This window comes from Herpailurus yagouaroundi, unplaced genomic scaffold, assembly GCF_014898765.1.
Source record: "Herpailurus yagouaroundi ecotype Mexico unplaced genomic scaffold, PumYag 100, whole genome shotgun sequence".
NCBI classification, from domain to species: domain Eukaryota; kingdom Metazoa; phylum Chordata; class Mammalia; order Carnivora; family Felidae; genus Herpailurus; species Herpailurus yagouaroundi.
In genome coordinates this window covers 37,163,237-37,183,863 of record NW_024412391.1, presented here as the reverse complement: position 1 = coordinate 37,183,863, position 20,627 = coordinate 37,163,237, and the positions used below count along the sequence as shown (strand labels likewise).

Below are 20,627 nucleotides of genomic sequence, written 5' to 3'. Positions count from 1 at the left end.
GAAGATGAAGAAGGAACTAATCTAATGGCTAAACATGTGATTTGACTGTGTTCCCTTGGTCAAGGAGTGGGTAGAAGGGGACCAACTGCAAACAACCTCTGAACTCTTTTTTAAAAGGTTTGTTTATTGCAGTTTTATGGGTCAAGCAAGATGAAGTTATTTGGGGTTTATGGTTGAATTGAGTAAATAAGCATGTTGATGTTGGGAACCAGGGAGAAGGTACATGCAGATAGGGAATGGGGCTAAGCAAAAGAAAAAGCCCCTGTGGGAGTGTACTGGAATTGGAGATAGCACAGACTCATGATTTCTAATACGTGCTGTACACACACACACACACACACACACACACACACACTAATGTGTGTGCTTATACACATATATGCATTCCCAACTCTGCTGGCTGAGAGAACCTAGAAACAAACGTATCTCATATGGTACATATCTGGTACCCAGATTTTGGTTTCTAATATATTCCCCAACTAAAAGGAATCTGGGCTCCTTGGAGAAATGGCTGGTTCCAGAAAAGGTATGAGATGAGCCCCGGACAACGTGTTATGCCAGAAACTGAAGTGCTAAAAAAAAAAAAAAAAAATCAAGTAGGGCATGTCATAAGGACATAGGGACCAGCTTACGGGGCTCCTGATGACCAAATCTGGGGTGAACTGAGCATCAAGATAACTAAGAATAGTAATAAATTATAAAACATTAAAAAATAAGAATTCTTTGCCATGAAAGACACAGAAAGGTTGCAGAGCTGTACCAGCTTAAAGGAGACTGAAGAAACAGGATAACTCCAAGCAATATGTAACCCTGAACTGGATCTGTACTGAAGGAAGAAATATGCTACAAAGGACATCACTGGGTTGGTCATTTAACAAAACCGGAGTACAGATGGTAGGTCACAGTATTATATCACCATGAAATTTCCTGAAATTGCTAACTCTTCTGTAGATATTTAATGGAATCTTCTTGGGTTTAGGATGTGCACTTTGAATTACATAGGGATAGTGGGGCATGATATGTGAAACCTACTCTCAAATGGAGGAAAATAAATTGTATATATTGCATGTGCTTGGGTGGGGCATATACTACTCAATGTAAATGCTAATTGTAAATCAAATGGGGCAAAACATTAACAATGGGTGAATCTGGGTAAAGAATATACAGCATTTCTTTATATTATCCTTGCAACTTTTCGGTAAACCTGGAATTATTCCAAATAAAAGATTCTTAAAAGGTTGGCATTTGGCATGCACAAAAAATTAAGTATAATAGAGCAGACTTCTGAAAGCACAAGGTATGATAATGTCAAATACCCTGAAGCACAAGGTATGATAATGTCAAATGTCATGTGGAAGGATTAAGACTTTGAATTTGGCTAATCTTACTTTGTATCAACCTGCCTTCTGTAATATCATTACAGCACATCCAAGAGTTTATGGCTAGAATGAGAGGTAGATCTTTAAGCTTTATGGAGTCTTCAGTATCATTCCATACAGAGAGGTGCAAAGTCCCGTAATTTTAAGATTTCATCAGGTGGAGTAAATGAGTGAGGGGACTAGGTGTAGGAGAATAGGAACCAGTGGGGACTTAAGAGCGCTGTTTTCTCTAAAGGCTTCCAAATACAATTAAAGACAAAACCCAAACCCTGTACAGTAATCCAGTTGGCTGTGTCTGGACTGGGAGTGGCCAGCTATGACCCCTACTCTTACCTAATCCTTTTTTTTTGTTGTTTTTCAAGGTGAGGAAACAGGAGCCAAAAGTCACAAAGCAAAGTGTGTAAGATAATTAAAGGTGTAAATGTGTGCATATATATCAAAACACACCATTTTTAATGAAAGAAATTAATATCCACACATTTGTACTTCTGTACAATTTTGGGTAATATATAATTTTAAGCTGTTTACAAATAACATGTAATGCTTCAAATATTACATAATGTTGATAATACATTTCTAGCAGAAATAAATATATTGCACTTAAAAAGAACTTCATTAGGTGTTACTTCATAGTATTAGGCTTATAACTTCTTTTTTCATAAAACATTTCCCATGCCCTTCCCCCCACCCCCAACACACACACTTCATTACAGTGACTGTTCTCACGCAATTCATTAAAGTAAATGGACACAGCAAACAATATAACTGTGATAGAGTCTACTAAAGAGGCTATATCCAATTTTATCCTCTAGGAAATAAAAGGGTTTTTTTAGGTTTCTGAAAATAAGGAAAAAAAAACACAACTAAACACGTATTTTAATGTCTCAGAAGTAAAATACCAAACTGTATTTTTTGTCCAGATGTATTATTTTACCAATATTTTTATTTTCTTATTATCAGGGAAGGGGATTGGAATTGAGGAAGGGATAGAGAAAGAAGAGTGAGAAAATACTTATGGATTATTTGCCTACCAATATTTATAAATGAAACTTTGCATATTTAAGCATGCCAAAGAAAGATAAGTATTAGAATATTTTATAACTGGCATGGAATAGTAGTGAAGAAATTATTTTATGGTTTTCTAAACGTTTAAGAATTTGTAACCTTCTCTTTGCCTGTTTAAAATAAAATCCTTGCATTCTGAAATAATATAAAAACATGTAAAATCCATCCTCCACCCAAGCTGCCTAAAGGAGCCAGCTGAAAATCTTTCTGTCCAGTGCTTTATTTCTTTCCAGTCTAGATTTACAGTATAATATTGTTTTGTTTCTAATAATTATCAATTCCATACATGTTTAATAACAAAAAGTTTCCTTACTTAGTCAATGGAAGATTGAGTAAAAATATTGTTTTCCTTGCAGCATGTGACCCTGGCACATTACATAACTGAATTTTTTGAACTTTAGTTGCTGAGTCATGGCTAAGCTTGACTGCATATTTAATGGAGTGGTAAAGTCCTTCTTGAAGCTCATTTTTCTCAATATGGTTCAGCTTAAATATAAGCAAGATGCCTGAAAAGCTAACATGAAATTCAGAAATGGATTAAATATCCCAACATCTCTCTGAAAAATTCATAGGTATGGGAATGGTGATCTTTTCTTCTAAAAATTCTTTTTCTTGGCCTTTTGGAGGGTGTCCTTTTTATTTTTTTTTTTTGCATGGGGGGGCAGGAGATCTTGTGGCTAGAGAAGCACAGTGACAGAGATGTGGATGAGAGTGAGGGAGGGGGGAGACCTTGGAATACCCCAGAAGTTAATGTAACTTCTATAGTATAGCCTGACACAGGGTTTTTCTCAGTATCTTCTTAATATCTCCCATTCTGTGCCCACCTGCTAGGAATAACAACAAACCTTCGTTATAAACTCAAACCAGCGGTGCAACCTAAATTCATTAATGCAGACCTTATAACCTCATAATTTGTGATATGTTAGACACAAGATGGAGAGATTTTACTTACATACCACTAAGGGTCGGCAAAGGAGGGGGAAGACTTGTTAAGTAAAAGAAATAATTGAACTTACTCAGCATTACTGATAAGTGTTCTAAAAACAAATCACATACGCAGAACCTACGGAGTTATAAATTAATTCCTTCAGGTTAGACAAAGCAGTTCTGGAAGGGCCTCTTTGTAGCAGCACTGCACATTAGTCATGCTTTTTGATACTGTGATATACCTGGTGGGGGCAGGAGGGGACCCTACATTTATTCCAAATGGTCTGCAACTCATGCTCTTAATTATTCGATTGGCTTTCCCACTAACTATCGAGTTCTTGCAATTACTTTTGGTAGAATTAGACTTTAAAATCTTAAATACCTGAGGAGTTCAGTAAGAATCAGCAACCAGAATAGTTTAGAAAGACCCTGGGGTTGGGGTAAATTTCTACCCTTGGTTCTCACGGTTAGGGTGACTTTGATCACAGGTTAAGTTCCATGTCACTTGTGCTTTTTCTTCCTCTTTCAAATAATGCCAAATACTTAAAAAAAAAATCCAATTTAGAATTTCAGGTGTTATTTCCCAAAAGCATGCTTTGGTATCTCAGTCTTTGCTTTTCTCTAAGCACACTAATTATTTTTAGTTTTATATTGCATAATTACCAAATAAAGTTATGAAGTCAGGAAATACTGAAGTAAAGCCATATTACAAAAACAAACCTACTTTAAGATATGTCAGTTGGGAAAAATGTCTAAATAGTATTAAAATGATGCTTTCATTCTCATTGAAAAGAAAACTCAGATACAGATTCACTGTAGTAGACCAGTAATTTACCAGAATATCGAGTAGCATCATGTTAAATAGCATCTAGTTTTGTTATTCCTGCTTTAAGCAGCAGTACTGTGTAGTAAATGGAGCACTGGCAGCAGGCCAACTATTAAGTATCAAATCCCTATCCTAAGCTCTATGGATACTTAAACATTACTTATAGCTTTTTTTTTTTTTTTTAAATAAACGCACATCTGTGCTGTGTTTGAAAACAAACTACCTGTGGATACTATAGCATAACATGCAAGAAGTTAGAAATTAGCCTACAGTGTCTGCCATAGGACTTTGAGATGCTTGGGGAGCACAGTCCATGCTTCTCCATAAGTAAACTACGGGACACAGTGGAGAAAAACAATTGCAAAGTCCAACAACAATGGCAACACATAGACAGGCTATGCCATTATGCCTTGTTTCATAGACTAGAAATGCCCAAGAAAGGCATTTGATATGGAAAAGCCTAACAAAATAACTAAATAAAACCCCATGCACTCTGATAAGTATATTGCATTTACCCCCCTCTCTACTCTCAGCAGTGATATTTCCCATCTCTTTTAACAGATTTAATACTTTTGCAGTCAGAACAAAGTAGATACAAAATTTAATTAGGATAAAATAGAGTTGTGGAGAGTTTTCTAAAGAAGACAGGTTATATCTTACAGCTAGAAAGCATTATAAAGTTGAAGGACTATAAACTTTATTAAAGTTGCAAAATGCCAAATACTACCCTGACTTCAAATGCTTAGATACATGTTGCCCCCTAAATATAGAGATTATATATAATTAAAATATAGTTAATTATTAAACATTAAAGGAAGGTTTAAGAAAACAAGAAGAACTCAAAGTGAATAAATACTTTGGATTGACTTATAAACACTGCCAGTGTTTCAGTCAGAGAGTCATTGAGTTGACATACAATTTCATATAATGGACTAGGAAAATGATAATGGAGTCACTGAACAGAACAGTAAGAAAGAAGGACAAATCATTTGTATGACTCATAATGCTTCATGAACATAGGTTAAGTGGTGGCTATACGGGCATTCAGAATGGTCATTCATAAATCTTTGTCAATCAGTGGTAACAGCTAATCTAATAAATAACAAAGCAGATTTACCAAAAATGAGAATTTGGCCCGGTGTGTTTTACCATCCATAAGGTCTCCCAAAGCTGAAGTAAAACTAAAGGGGCCTTTGGTACCCATGGCAGAGAAATTCCTTTCAGGACAGGGCAACCATCTTGGTACTGCAGATTGAGAGAAAGCCTCCCGTGTCATCATGTAGAGGCTTTAGAAGTGTTCCCCAGTGAATGAGTCAGCAGTGCACTTAGAATGCAGCCCAGAAAAATATAACCTCAATTGTGTAATGTAACACATAGAGCCTCTTGCTTCAAAATTGTATATAGGTTTTTTCTATGTAAATGGCAAGTCATTGCAAGAAAGAGAATTAGGAAGAAAAAGACAAGACTGAGAAAGAGTTTGTCAGATACTGGCCCTTCAGTGTTACAAAAAGAGCTTTGTAAGGTCATTACCATCTATTCATCCACAAAATAGGATGCGTTAGCATTATCTCAGCCCTTTACCCAGCAGACTAATACAAAGGAAAACTAAACATGCTTAAGCTTCAGCACTACAAATATTTCTCTGTTGGCTCTCATTTTCCTCAGAGAGAAATGGACTTAAGTTAGTCATTATGCATTATGGTCGGTATGTTATACATATTGCCTCTTTGAAGATTCTTTAAACCTGTGGAAAGCAGAAAGATAACCTCTACACATTGATTTTATACATTACTGCGCTGACACAGCATTTTTAACTGCTAGGTATAATGCACCTTCAGATTCCTCTGCCTTGCGTTATTCAATTTTCTGGATAAGTTAGTATCCTATTGGTTGTAGGACTTAGGCTGGCTAAGAACTTGACACTGATTCTCTCTTGAACCCAAGAGCTTTCTCCGAGCTACACATGAGTCCTGGTCTGTGGTGCATTCCCTCAGCAGTAGGCTTTATTGTGAGTCCAGCTCTCCTCTTTAATAGGTCCCATGTCTCCTGGAGAGCCCCTGCTCCACACCCCACATCCCACCCACCCCACCCTCTCCCACATTTCATACCCATTTGCACATTCTGGATCTGGATTCTCCTAGGTTTAGAAGAGTCATACAAACGGTGTCATCACCGCGGAGGAATGGCGCAGTCCTTGGATAGCAGCATAAGGCCCCTGCTGAAAGTAGTGATGATACCGGGGCATGTGGAAGGAGGGGAATGTCGGGCCGCTCCCCTGCATGGAGCCGGCAATGGCCGACGGGGTCAGAGGCACCCCAAGTCGGCTGTACGGTGGCAAAGAGCCCTGTATAGGGTGAGGAATGGGTGTCGCTATGGATGCTGTGCTGGTGCCGAGAGCAGCGAGGGACTGGGGATGCTGAAATCCAGGAAAAGTGGAAGAAGAAGAGACCCAGGAGCTGAGGGACAAATTATCAGATGTCGTAAAGGCCGACCCTGAAACAAAAAACCACTCATCAGACTAGAAACTCTATTTCAGTGTGCAAATCAAGAATTACATTATCTGTGCAGATTGATTTATTTTTTTAGAATATATAATAGATCTGCAATTTAAAAAGATAAACACATCAACCATGAGTCAGAACTACCTTTCCAGATAAGAAGATACCATTTATACTATAAGGAAGAGAGAATTTACTAAATAGAAAAAGACTTAACTCATTAGATGGCCTGTATGCTCCTGGAGAATGGTCAAAATACAAGTATTCTGCCTGAAAGGAATAACTGGATTCCCTTTAAAGGAGCTCAGAGGGTACCTGGGTGGCTCAGTTGGTTAAGTGTCTAACTCTTGATTTGGGCTCAGGTCATGATCTCACAGTTTGTGACATCAAGCCCCACGTTGGGCTCTGCACTGACAGCATGGAACCTGCTTGGGATTCTCTCTCTCCTTTTCTCTTTGACTCTCTCTCTCTCAAAATAAACTAAAAAAATTTTTAAAAAACAAAAGGAGCTACAAATAGCTGGTACCTGTCCTAAACTCTATAGCATCCCTATAAGGAAGGCTGGACATATGAGCCTCAACAAAGCTACTTGGTTTCTAAAGGCCTTGTGAAAACCCACAAGAATGTTTTTCTTTTTCTAGCTTCTTTTTCTAGTTCCAAGAATAATTTTTCCTACATCACAGCATCCACAAATTTAAACAAAAGTTGACGCTGGATTTGCCAGCTGTATAATTACCAGTAGTTCATTTGGATTTAGTTATAAGAGGTGTCCTATGTTTTGACAGATTACGCTATTCCATAGAAAGGACATAAAAATATGACAAAGGGCTCTCTCCTCACACAAAATCCCTATGCTCAGCGTGAAGCACCATCTGGTTAGTCTTCTCTGGACTCGCAGATGCAGACGGCTCCTCTGTGAGTCTTTGGGACAGAGGAACTTTTCAGTACTCCCCTACTGTCACCGCTGGGGCCACTGCCTCTACGTAATGCCCTTCACTAGGAAAATTTTCTTTTTAAAAGGGTTTTCCACTTTAGTCATTGGTCCTAGTAAGATATTCCTGGAACCTCTTATAAGTGGAACAGATATAGTCCCTGATTTTCGGATGATAAAATTGAGGTTCAGTAAGTCTAAAGGATTGCCCCCAAAGTCTAATAGCTCTTTGGTGGTAGATCACAGACAAATAACTCCTGAGCCCTGACTCAGAGGCTGGGTGTCCTTTCACTAGAAAACAAACCACAGGAAACCATCAGGCAGAACAATCACTTAAGACTCAGAGGCAGGGGCCCCTGGGTGGCTCAGACGGTTAAGCGTCTGACTTTGGCTCAGGTCCTGATCTCGCAGTTCTTGAGTTCGAGCCCCGCGTCCGGCTCTGTGTTGACAGCTCAGAGCCTGGAGCCTGCTTCAGATGCTGTGTCTCCCTTGCTGTCTGCCCCTCCCCCGCTCACACTCTGTCTGTCTCTCTCAAAAATAAATAAACATTAAAAAAATTAAACAAATGAACAAAAAGACTCAGAGGCAAAATAATGACCTGTATGAAAATCAGGCTCCAGGGCTGCCCCTTCCTCAAGAGACTCCTGAAATACTTTTGGGGCAGACTGCACGCTGAGGACTAGGAGTCTCATCACCTACCTGCCTCTTCCTCATTCTGGGTGCTCTTGCTCCCAGCAGTTACGTAGCCCAGAAGCTGTCTTACCTCGATTCTGTGTTGTCTGAACCTCATCCCCCAGCACATCATCTTCTCCTCCATAGGTACGGATGGGTGAGCGGGCATAGGAATGCTTTTGGATCAGGCTCTCCACACTTTCCCTAGGTTAGAGAATAACAGATCCTAAATAAACTAAAAAGTACTCAGAGATGGAGACGGGTCTTAAAGATAATTTACTAGTCAGTAAAACTATCTTCTCAGCCAAAAGACCCCCCGCTTCAAGAAAGACGACATTCAAAACATGTGTTTGTGCCACTGTAGACTGCTTGGAAACATGACATCAGGCATATAAATACAAGCAACAATAACTGCATAGGATAGGAACAATCCCCTGAAATTCTATAAGATGAAGGACAAAGAGGTGAACAAGAACCTATGACACCAGACTATAGGAATGTAGAGCTTAATGAATGAAAAATGAGTGAATTTCCTATGAGGAGTTGCAATGAATCTCTGACTTCATCGGCTAATGAATATAAAACAAATACTCAACTGATATGAACTGCACTTATTCAACATCTGATGAAATGCTGGCCAGAAGTTCAGAATATCATTAGTCATGAAAAGACTCAATACTCACTAATAAATCTAGTAAGTACATAGATTATATGACAATATTGGTAGTTTGGATAATGGACTATTTGAGATTCCTGTTTCTTTAAGATGGAAAATTATAGAAAACCTGTGAAGGACACATAAAATGGCCATTAGGAAATTGAGGCCCCCAAATAAATTGGTCTATTGACTTTGAAAGTAGTCTTCCTGTTGAAACATAGTCTATCAACTAAAGAATGCAATTAATTTTAAAAGCAAGAATTATTTTGGTATTGACCCATTTGACTTGCTGCACTTGCTGCTGTTAAAAAAAAAAAAAAAAAAAAAAGTCAGCAAGAATTTAGCCAAAGAGGGGCTCCTGGGTGGCTCAGTCGGTTGAGCATTGACTTCAGCTCAGGTCATGATCTAGCAGTTCATGAGTTCAAGTGTCATGTTGGGCTCTGTGCTAATAACAGCTCAGAGCCTGGAGCCTGCTTCAGATTCTATGTCTCCCTCTCTCTTTGCCCCTCCCCTGCTCATGCTCTGTCTCTCTCTCTCTCTCTCTCTCTCTCTCTCTCTCTCTCTCTCAAAAATAAATAAACATTAAAAAAATTTTAAATAAAAAAAGAATTTAACCCAAGAATTTTTCGCCGGAAATGGAAGTTCATAACAGGTAGCTTACACAGTATACAACTCCAGAATAGCTGTAGCCTAAAGACCAACACTGCATTAACCATCAAAGGACAAAAAAAGAATTAGAAAATTGAAGAAATTGTGTTGAATTAAGAATAAATCAAACACCAAATTTCACATTGAGGGGACAAGGAAAGCAAATAGAATGTTATAATAACTTTCAAAATGTAGTACTTGTCAACATTTCACATAGATATACAGACTTTACTGCTAAAAAAAATATTGCCTTATAGTGAATTTGGCCTTCTAAAAAACTTCTATACTCAGAGTTTCATGAAAGCGTTTTGTCATATTATGTAGCTTGCAAATGAGGATTTAAAAGCAAGCCTAAAAGAAAAGTTAATTCTAGCAACTATCCAGTTACATCTTTGTTTCCAAAAAGTTTTAAAATAAGCATATAGTACCAATCGCAGGCAGTCACAATGACTGGGATCTATACCCAATAGATTCACATACAGATATTTTAAAAAGTGAAACCATTCCATATTTATTGCAATGGAATGAACTCCAAGATATAGTAAATGAAAAAGTTAACTACAGAAAAAATGTATAAAGTATGCTACCATTTGTGAATTTAATTTTTTTTAATTATTTTGAGAGAGAATCAGTGAGAGAGAGCATGCATGAGCAGGGGAGGGACAAAGAGAGAGAGTGAGAGAGAATCCCAAGCAGGCTCCACACTGCCAGCATGGACCCCAATGTGGGGCTCAAACCCATGAACCATGAGATCATGACCTGAGCCTAAATTAAGAGTTGGATGCTTCATCGACTGAGCCACCCAGGCACCCCACCATTTGTGAATTTAAAACAGGGAATATATATGTTTGCATATGCCTATATATATATATATATATATATATATATATATATATATAATAAATGGAAATAATATTTCCAGAATGTTCCAGTTTCAGAACAGGAAACTGCCTAGAATAGGTCATCTCTGTAGGGTGGAACCAGGGACCTGAGGGACTGGAGTAATGATTCCCAACTTTGTCTTGATTTTCAAACTTGTCACAAATCCATTTGAGACACGTGGAGCTCTTAAAAAAGAAAAATTACATTGAGGTATAATATACAACAAGTGGCACATATTTAAAGTGTACAATTTGACCACTTCAAGCTGATGTGACCATGATACCACTACTACAAGTAAGATAAACTACCTAACACCTACAAAAGTTTCCTCATGTGCCTCATGCTCCCTGGTCCCCATCCCAACAAGTTTTGCCAAGGAAACCACTAATATGACTTCTGTCCCTACAGATTAGTTTGCATTTTCTAAAATCATATAAAATGAAATCATATCTCATGTTTCTTTTTTTATCTGGCTTCTTTCCACTCAACATAATTACTTTGAGATTCGTCATTTTGGAGCATATATCAATGGTTCATTCTTATTCTGAGTAGCATTCTGTTTTCCAAGCCATAGTGTATACTATAGTTTACCTATTCACCTTTTGATCTATATTTGCCTTGTTTCCAATCACTGACTGTTACACATGAAGCTGCTACCCATATTCCTGTGTATTTTTTTTTAAAAAGGACATATGCTTTCACATCTCTTTTTTTCTTTGCAGAAATATTTTTAGTTACAAATTCAAAACCATCAGATTATCTGTTTCTTCTTGAATGAGTTTTGGTAGTTTTTGTCTTCAAAGAATTTGTCCATCTCATCTAAATTATTGAACTTATAAGTGTTCATAATATTGCTTTTTTATCCCTCCTTCTGGTATCTGTAGAATCTGTGTGATGTTACTCCTCTTATTCCTGACAACGGTAATTTGTGTTTTCTCCCTTTGTTTCATAATCAATTTGGCTCCAGGATCTTCTGGAGCATCTGGAATGCTTTAGCAGCATCCTACAAGGTTTTGTGGGCTGTATTTTCATTTTCATTCATTTCAAGACATTTTCTTTTTTTTTTTTTTTTTAATTTTTTAAATATGTTTATTTTAGAGAGTGAGAGAGAAAGCCTGAGCAGGGACGTGGGGAGCGCGGGCAGAGAGAGTGAGAGGGAGACACAGAATTTGAAGCAGGCTCTAGGCTCTAAGCTGTCAGCACAGAGCATGCACAACGTGCAGCTCAAACTCCCAAGGTGCGAGATCATGACCTGAGCCCAACTCAAACACTTAACCGACTGAGCCACCCAGGAGGCCCAGCTCAAGATATTTTCTAATTTCCTTTTTGATATCTCCCATGATCCTTGGGTTATTTAGACATGTTATTTAGTTTCCAAATTTTTGGGAATCTTCTAGTTATCTTTCTGCTATTGCTTTCTAATAAAATTCCATTGTGGTCAGAGAACATACTTTGTATGGTGACTTGAATGCCTTTAAATTTATTGGGACCCTCTTTGTGTGGCACAGAGTATGGCCTATCTTCGTAAATGCTCTGTGTGCACTTGAAAAGAAAGTATATTCTGCTGATAGAGAATGGAGCATTTTATAAATGTCACTTGGGTCAAGGTGGTTAACAAAATTGCCCAAATCTTCTGTATCTTTACCTATTTTCTGTCTATTCATTCTACCAGTTTTTGAAAGAGGGACAGTGAAATCTACAACTATAATTGTGTATTATTCTATTTCTCCTTACAATTCTATCAGTTTTGCTTCATGTACCATACTTTGAAGGTCTCTTAGGCACATAAATATGTAGGATTGCATGTTTTCCCCATGAATTAAAACCTTTACAGGCGTACGTCAGAGATGCTGTAGACTCAGTTCCAGAACACCCACAATAAGGCAAATACTGCAATAAAGTCAAATGAATTTTTTGGTTTCCTAGTGCATATAAAAGTTATGTTTACACTACACTGTAGTCTATCAAGTGTGCAATAGCATTATGTCTAAAGAAAGTAATATATATACCTTAACTAAAAAATATTTCATTTTTTAAAAATGCTAACCATCATCTGAGCTTTCAGCAAGCCAATCTTTTTGCTTTTCAGAGTGGTGGTTGCTAAAGGTTGGCATGATTATGACAATTTCTTAAAATAAGGCAACAGTGAAGTTTGCCACATAGATTGACTCCTCCTTTCACAAATGATTTCTCTGTAGCATGTGATGCTATCTGATAGCATTTTACCCATGGTGGAATTTATTTCAAAATTGGAATCAATACTCTCAAACCCTTACTGATGCTTTATCAACTAAGTTTATAATATTCTGAATCCTTTGTTGTCATTTCAACAATCTTCACAGCATCTTCAGCAGAAGTAAATTCCATTTCAAGAAACCACTTTCTCTGATCATTCATAAGAAGCACCTCTCATCTGTTAAAGTTTTATCATGAGATTGCAGCAATTCAGTCATATCCTCAGGCTCCACTTCTAAATCTAGTCCTTTTGCTATTTCCACCACATTAGCAATTACTTCCTCCACTGAAGTCTTGAATCTTCAACTTACAAAAAATGCAGTATTCACATATCACAATAAAGTGACATGCAATAAAATGTGGTATGCCTACATCAGTATGAAATGATCTAATTTATCCACGGTAAATTCTTTGCTGTGAAATCTGTGATACTGATGTAGTCACTCCAGTTTTCTTTTGATTGGTGTTAATATAGGTATATTCTTTCCATTGCTTTACTTTCAACTTGTGTCTTTATATATAAAGCACATTTTTTATATGGCAGCATATATTTGGATTTTGCTTTTTAATCCAAACTGACAATCACTCCCTTTTAATTGAGATATTTAGTGCATTTATATTTAATGTGATTATAAATATGTTTAGGTTGAAGTCTATCATCTTTATCACCTATTTGCATCCTACCTTCTCATATGCTATTTACCTTTTCCTTTTTTTTTTTTTTTTTGCCTTCTTTTAGGTTGTTTCTTATTATTTCATGTCATCTCCTTTGTTGGTTTATTAGCTATAACTTACTTTTGTTATTTTAGTGGTTGATTTAGTACTTATAGTAAATATTTTTTACTACAATCTTCTAGGCAACTTGAAGTACACTGTAAGACTTACAATAATATATTTCCATTTCTCCATCTTTTGTGCCATTCTTGTCAAACCTTTTACTTTTACATAAATCCTACATTATATCATTATGGTTAATTTAAACAGTTATTTTTTAAAAGATGTAAATAATATGGGAAAAATTGATCTACTTATCCTTATAGTCACCATTCCCACTGCTCTTCATTTCTCTGTATTGATCCAGATTGACACCTAATCTTCCTTCTACCTGAAGAACTTATTTTAACATATCTGTAGTACAGTTTGATGATGGTGAATTCTTTCAGGTTTTGTATACCTGAAAAATGTCTTCATTTTATTCTTTTTTTTTTAAGTTATTTTTGCAGAGTGTAAAATTCTAGGTTGACACATATGTCAAAAATGGTGCTCTACCATCTCATTTACTTTGTTGTCTGACAAGAAATCTACTCTCACCTTATGTTTAATGTAATATGTCTTTAATGTAATACGTCTTTAATTCCCTGGCTTGCTTTCAATTTTTATCTCTTCATCACACTTCTGAGCAATGTGATTATGATGTGCCCTCCCTCATGTTATTTCTTCAAGTTTTTGAGATTGAGTTTGTTGGGCTTCTTTGGATGGTGTTTCCAGTTGTCATTAAATTCTCATTAAACTTGGAAAAATTCTAGTTATTATTTCTTAAACATAATTCTTCTCCTATGCCTCAACTCCCATCTACCTTTCAGGGCCTCCAATTATGCATATATTAGACTGCTTAAAGTTTTCCCACAACTCACTGATATTCTTCATTTTTAAAAGTTTCTCTTTGTTCTCTACATTTAATTTTGGATTGTTTCTATTGCTGTGTCTTCAAGTTTACCAGTCTTTTCATCTGCAATGTCTACTGTGTCATTAATCCCATCCAGTGGGATTAATACATTTTATACATTAGATACATTGTAGTTTTCATCTTTAGAATTTTGATTTGAATCTCTTGGACATCTTCCATGTCTGTATTTAGTTTTTTGAATATATAAAATAGTTATAATAATTGTTTTAATGTCTTTGTCTAGTAATTATAATATTTGTGTCAGTTTTATTTTCAACTGATAAATTTATAACCACATTATTGGTCATATTTTCCTTGCATATTTCCTTGCATTTCTGATAATTTTTTATTGGATGCCAGACTATGAATTTTATCTTGTTGGGTGCTGGGTGTTTTTGTATTTCTATAAATATTACTGAGTTTTGTTCTGGAATATAATTAAGTTACTCGGAAATAATTTGATCCTTTTGGGTCTTGCTTTCAAGATATCTGAGGGAAGACTGGAACACTGTTTAGTCTAGGATTAAATTTTCCTCACTACTGACGCAAAACCTTTCTGAGAATTCTATCAAATGCCCTGCAAATCACAAGGTTTTCTACTCCACCCGTTAGATGCTATTCCCACCCTTGTATAAATACTAGGCAGTGTTTCCTCTAATCTTTTCAAGTATTTTCTTTTTTCTTTTTAATATAATTTATTGTCAAATTGGCTTACATACAACACCCAGTGCTCATCCCAACAAGTGCCCTCCTCAATGCCCATCACCCATTTTCCCTATCCCCCCCCCACCCCGTTCACCCTCAGTTTGTTATCTCTCTGTATTTAAGAATCTCCTGTGGTTTGCCTCCCTCCCTCCCTCTCTTTAACTATTTTTTTCCCCTTCCCTTCTCTCATGGTCTTCTGTTAAGTTTCTCAAGATCCACATATGAGTGAAAACATATGATATCTGTCCTCTCTGACTGACTTATTTCACTCAGCATAATACTACTCCAGTTCCATCCATGTTTCCACAAATGGCATGATTTCATTCTTTCTCATTTCCAGGTAGTATTCTATTGTATATATAAACCACATCTTCTTTATCCATTCATCAGTTGATGGACATTTAGGCTCTTTTATAAATTGGCTATTTATAGTGCTGGCTATTTATCGTTGATAGTGCTGCTATAAACATTGGGGTACATGTGCCCCTATGAATCAGCACTCCTGTATCCCTTGGGTAAATTCCTAGTAGTGCTATTGCTGAGTTGTAGGGTAGTTCTATTTTTTAATTTTTTTTTTTTGACGAACCCCTACACTGTTTTCCAGAGTGGCTGCACTAGTTTGCATTCCCACCAACAGTGCCTTTTCAGATTTTCTACTCCCAGCCTCTGGTAGTTTCCTCAGATGCATATGCTAATCAGATCTCAGCTGAACACTCAAGAGGGATCCCAAAGGATCCCCTGAAGATCTCTGCAGTTCTCCTATCCTATAATCTATCCTGTGGATTCTCAATGTTTTAGTCTTATCAGACTCTAAGCTCCTACTGCTAACCTCAGGAAATCTGCCAAGCTCTGCCTGTATTCTCCATCCTTGTGCCATGACCTAGATACTCTCTTAGACTATAAAGCTGGTGCCATCATAAGGCTTACCTCATTTAATTCCCATCCCTTGAGGATTACTGTCTTTTGTTGCCTAATGCCCAATGTCATAAAAAATGTTTCATATATTTCATGTGTTTCTTAGTTATTTAAGGCAAGAGAGTACACTTGCTACTTTACCTGAAGCAAAGTCCCTCCTGGGGATCTTCTGAAAATTCCAAATCCCAGGCCACACACACAGACTAAGTAAGCCACAATCTCTTGGGGTGGGACCCAGACTACAGTAATTGTCAAAGCTCCCCAAGTGACTCCAATGGGCACACAAGTTCAGGAACAGAGGAGTGGTATGTGATGGATGCTTTTTGCCATATACTCCTCTGTACCGTTTGAACTTTGGGCATATGTATTGTTTACTCAAAATTAATAGAAATTATAAAAATATCATGAAAATACTACCCTACCAATGAACAAAAAGAACTGCCGAACTAACATCAATACTTGGTAGATTTACTATAATGAATTGATAAAAATTGTCATTAACATGCTGATTTTTTAATATAGTAAATGCACTGAAGGTAGAGAGTAGTATATTGGAAATGTCATGGGCTTTAAAATCATTTATCAAATGGATGAATGGAGAGATGAGTAGGTGGACCACCTAGAACTATTTTTACATTCTAGTTTTGTTACTTCCTTAACCTCTCTGCATCTGTAAATTGAGAAGAATACTAGCCTTACAGGGCCACTCATCCAGCCAAAAAATATTTATCGAGTACCTATTATGAACAAGTCACTATTCTATAGCAGTAAGCAAACATAAAAATCCCTAACAGGGAAGGAGGCTCAAGAGGAGAGAGAGAGAGAGACATTAAGAAAAATATGAAGCACATTAGATAATGATAATAGTGCTATGGAAGAATAAAGTAGGGACTAGTGCTAAGAATGGTAACTATGGGGATTAGATATGATAAGGTATTTGCACTGGCCAAAACGGTGTCTGGCACATAGGAGGTACATAGTAACCTATAAAAGTATACCTAAAGCAGGTAAAATATTTTATTTTCTTAGATTATATTTTTCTCCAATTTATCTACCCATCTGAATCATCTTAATTCAGAGCAATGAGATCCAAATTAGAGGGTTCTTCTTGTTGACAGAATATTAAAGTCAGCAGAGAACTTGACTAGAGTGTTATTTGCAGTATTTAAAAAAAAATTAATGTTTTATTTATTTTTGAGAGACAGAGTGCAACCAGGGGAGGAACAGAGAGAGAGGAAGACAGAATCTGAAACAGGTTTCAGGCTCTGAGCTGTCAGCACACAGCCCGACGTGGAGCTCGAACCCACAAACCGTGAGATCATGACCTGAACCGATGTCTGATGCTTAACACACTGAGCCACCCCGGCGCCTCTATCTGAAGTTCTTCTATAAAATTATACCTATCATAAAAGATAAAATGTTAAGCTTAAGTGAGTCCATATTGCTTGTTAAAAGTGTAACCTATTTTTAAAAATCTCTTATACAGACTTGTTTAATCCTCTGAGTTAGACTTGTTGAAATGAAAATAGTTTATCATGTACTAAGAGGCACCAGTAAATATATTAAATGCAGAAGTTAATAGAAAAGGATAATTTGGCAGGACAGGGACCCTAATTAACCAATTTCCCAACTGTCACATATTTTAACTTTTATATGTCCACACTCTGGTAACGTTGGACCCCCACAACCTTAACAGCAGATGTCACTTACTCAAGGACTTATTTTACTACAATATTAGAGAGTTACTGTCTTTTGGGGTAACCTGGGTCATTAAGAAAATAGTCAGGTAAGCTTAGCAATCCTTAAAATTAAAAGTATAACATACACTCAAGCAGATGTCCTTTTAGTCTGAGCCATGTGTCATACAGTTAATATTTAAAATGAACATAGGTGGTTATTTTCACCAAGGAACTTGCTTCAAATACCCTAGAAAACATTTTCTCTTTGTGTAGTTAAAAGGAATGGCCATCAATAGGCCCATTATGGATGGTATATCTCTGAGGTATATTCCTCTCCCCATCCTATGCATATAAGCTGTTCTATCCAAGCATTTAAATTCAAAAACAAAATGCAGTATTTGTTTCTCTAAAAATCTCCTTGCATAAAATCACTTAAACATCTTTCACATATACAACCTGATAAATCATTTCCCAAATAACATAATGAATCACTGCCTTATAAAATTCCTTGCTTTTCTATAAGAAGAACATTATATTCACTTTGTCCTTGGTAGATCACTAGTATCATTACTTATTTTCATCCCTAGGAGGGAGAAGAAAAAAGGATTTTATCGAAGTGATTTACTTGTGTCAGGCCTGGAAATGAATGAAAGCAATGGCAGGTCTTATATAAAGGGTGCCATAATTGAATTATTGCCTTTTAAGTGATTGAAAACAGTGGTGCAATATCAGGGCCATCTCTTCGAAGATGTTACAAAGAGTAGACAGCCCCCATTCTTTATGTCTAATCCCTGTTTCTAGCAGAATGAAAAGTGCAAAGAACCTGTTTAGGCCTAGAAGCCCTATTGCAAGGACTTCTAAAATACTGTACCCTGAATAATAAGGGATGACTCACCTAATGGGTTAAGTGATTTAGATATCACAAGCTATGAGTGTCTTGTAATGCTCAGTTCTCTTATAGCCTAAAGAAAGAGACTGTAACTTTAGGAGGCTTCCTTTGGATCTAGTAGATAAATAAAATGGGTACCTTTACTGAAGTATCATTACCGGCCTTTCTAAAAATCTCACATTAAATTATTTTTCTAGGTAAGAGAAAATACATTATTACTTTAGGTATCTCTAAAAGATCTCTTTTGACTATAATGTAACCATCAATCCCAAGAATAATATACATGTGAGAGGCACTATCATAGCCAGAAGGTGGGCAAGATAAAGGGTAGCTACAATGATGATGTTGATATCCTGCCAAAATGTTTGGACCTGTCTGAAGTCACTGTTCAAACCCCAAACAAGCAAAACCAAAACACTCTATGAGTATTGGAACTGACTGCCCATCATCTACCTCTGAAACTAGAGTGCAAATTTCTCAAGGTTCAAAAAACAAAACCTTCCTTTTTCCCACACATTCTCCTTTGCACCACCACTATACTTAATATATTCTTCTTTTACTGTACTTTCTAGATTGATCACAATCATGTGCTTGCATGACTATCTCTACTACTGCACCATTGGCCCTTGAACAAAGAGAGAATAATACTTAATCTAGGCAGTGGTTCTCAAATTTTAGTGTGTATTAAGAACTGAATGTCTGTGTCCCCCTGAAAATTCACCTGTTGACATCTTAACTCCCAATTTGATGGAATTAGGAGGTAGGGCTTTCTGTGGCTTTCTGCTTTTCAGTCATGTGAGGACACACTGAGAAGATGGCTATGGCTGCTGACCCAGAGACCATACCTAGAGAACCACTGCCCTAATGTGGTGGTTACAAGTATGCTTGGTGGGAACCTGCTTAGCTTGAATCCTAGCTCTGCCACTTGCTAGTTGTGTGCTTGTGGGCAAATTACTTCACTTCTCCACACCTCAGTTTCCTCATCTGTAAAATGAGAATATTAATATGGTCTAGCTCTTAAGGTTATTATTAAGATTCAGTGATTTAATACACATAGAGAACTTATATTGGTACCTGGGATATAATAAGCATTCAATAAATGTTTACAGATAAAAATAAATTCTTGTTGTTATTATTGGGTATCAAGATTGTGTGTTCCTAAAGCTGGTTATAGAGTCATAATCATTTTAGATGAAGTTAGGACTTCCAGTAGCTATAACTTGCCATGCTTCACTGAAGCCATCCTACACTATACATGTCAGGGAGAAAATTAAATATTATTTCAATTTATATTCTAACTTTCTCTCCTAAATACACGCCTGGAAAAAAACTATGTTTAGGGAGAAAATGTCAAGTCCACTAAAATCAATTCTAATCTCTAAGAAATAAAATATTTAAAGTTGTTCTTGCTCCTCAATTTGTTCAAGCTTATATCATCTTCCTGAGCCTTTGTAAATAAGTCCTTGTCACAAAGATTTTCCCAAAGGTTTATGCAGATAATGTTATAAATTACTGGAAGACAATATATCATCAATATCTGTAGCTTCCACAAAGTACTTAATAAATGAGAACTTTACATAATATAATTTAAGATGTATTATAAATCATTAATTTTAATTTGAGAACTGAAATGTATAATACAATCCATCTTGGAAAAACAAAATAACTTTAATTTTTTAAAAAGCTTTTAGACTCCAGTTTATTATTATTTATTTCACTTAATCCTACTGGTTTTTCTTTTCAGTGGTAATATGCATTTCTGTTTTTATATCATCATTAGCAACTTAAGTAAGTAAACTGGACCAATGAAAAAACCCCCAAAACTATTATGCTTAGTTTCTAAGTCTTACGGCTGTGACAACCAGAAGAAAGGTCTCAAGCAAAGTACAGATCACTCAGCCTCTAAATAAACATTAGTAAATTGTGAGGCAGGGAACAAATATCCTTCATACACAGATACAAAATTACAAGCAGGTAAAAAACGAGGACAATTCACAGCTAAATGCCAATTGTGAATAACTCTGCGACTCTAACTACCTGAGTCACCGGTTT

The 20,627-nt window shown here is 36.5% G+C and overlaps 1 protein-coding gene across 2 annotated transcripts in view; it reads right to left on the bottom strand.

Moving 5' to 3' along the window:
• Positions 1-6,289: 6,289 nt before the first annotated feature.
• Positions 6,290-20,627, bottom strand: part of TBX20 (T-box transcription factor 20) — a 57,097-nt gene continuing 42,759 nt past the window's right edge. For both annotated transcript variants that reach the window (XM_040472272.1, XM_040472274.1), the window contains 2 exons: positions 8,390-8,502; positions 6,290-6,690 (listed from right to left, as the gene is read on the bottom strand). In XM_040472272.1, coding sequence (XP_040328206.1) covers positions 6,350-6,690; positions 8,390-8,502 — 454 coding nt within the window. In that variant the 3' untranslated portion in view covers positions 6,290-6,349. The remainder of the gene's footprint in view (positions 6,691-8,389; positions 8,503-20,627) is intronic.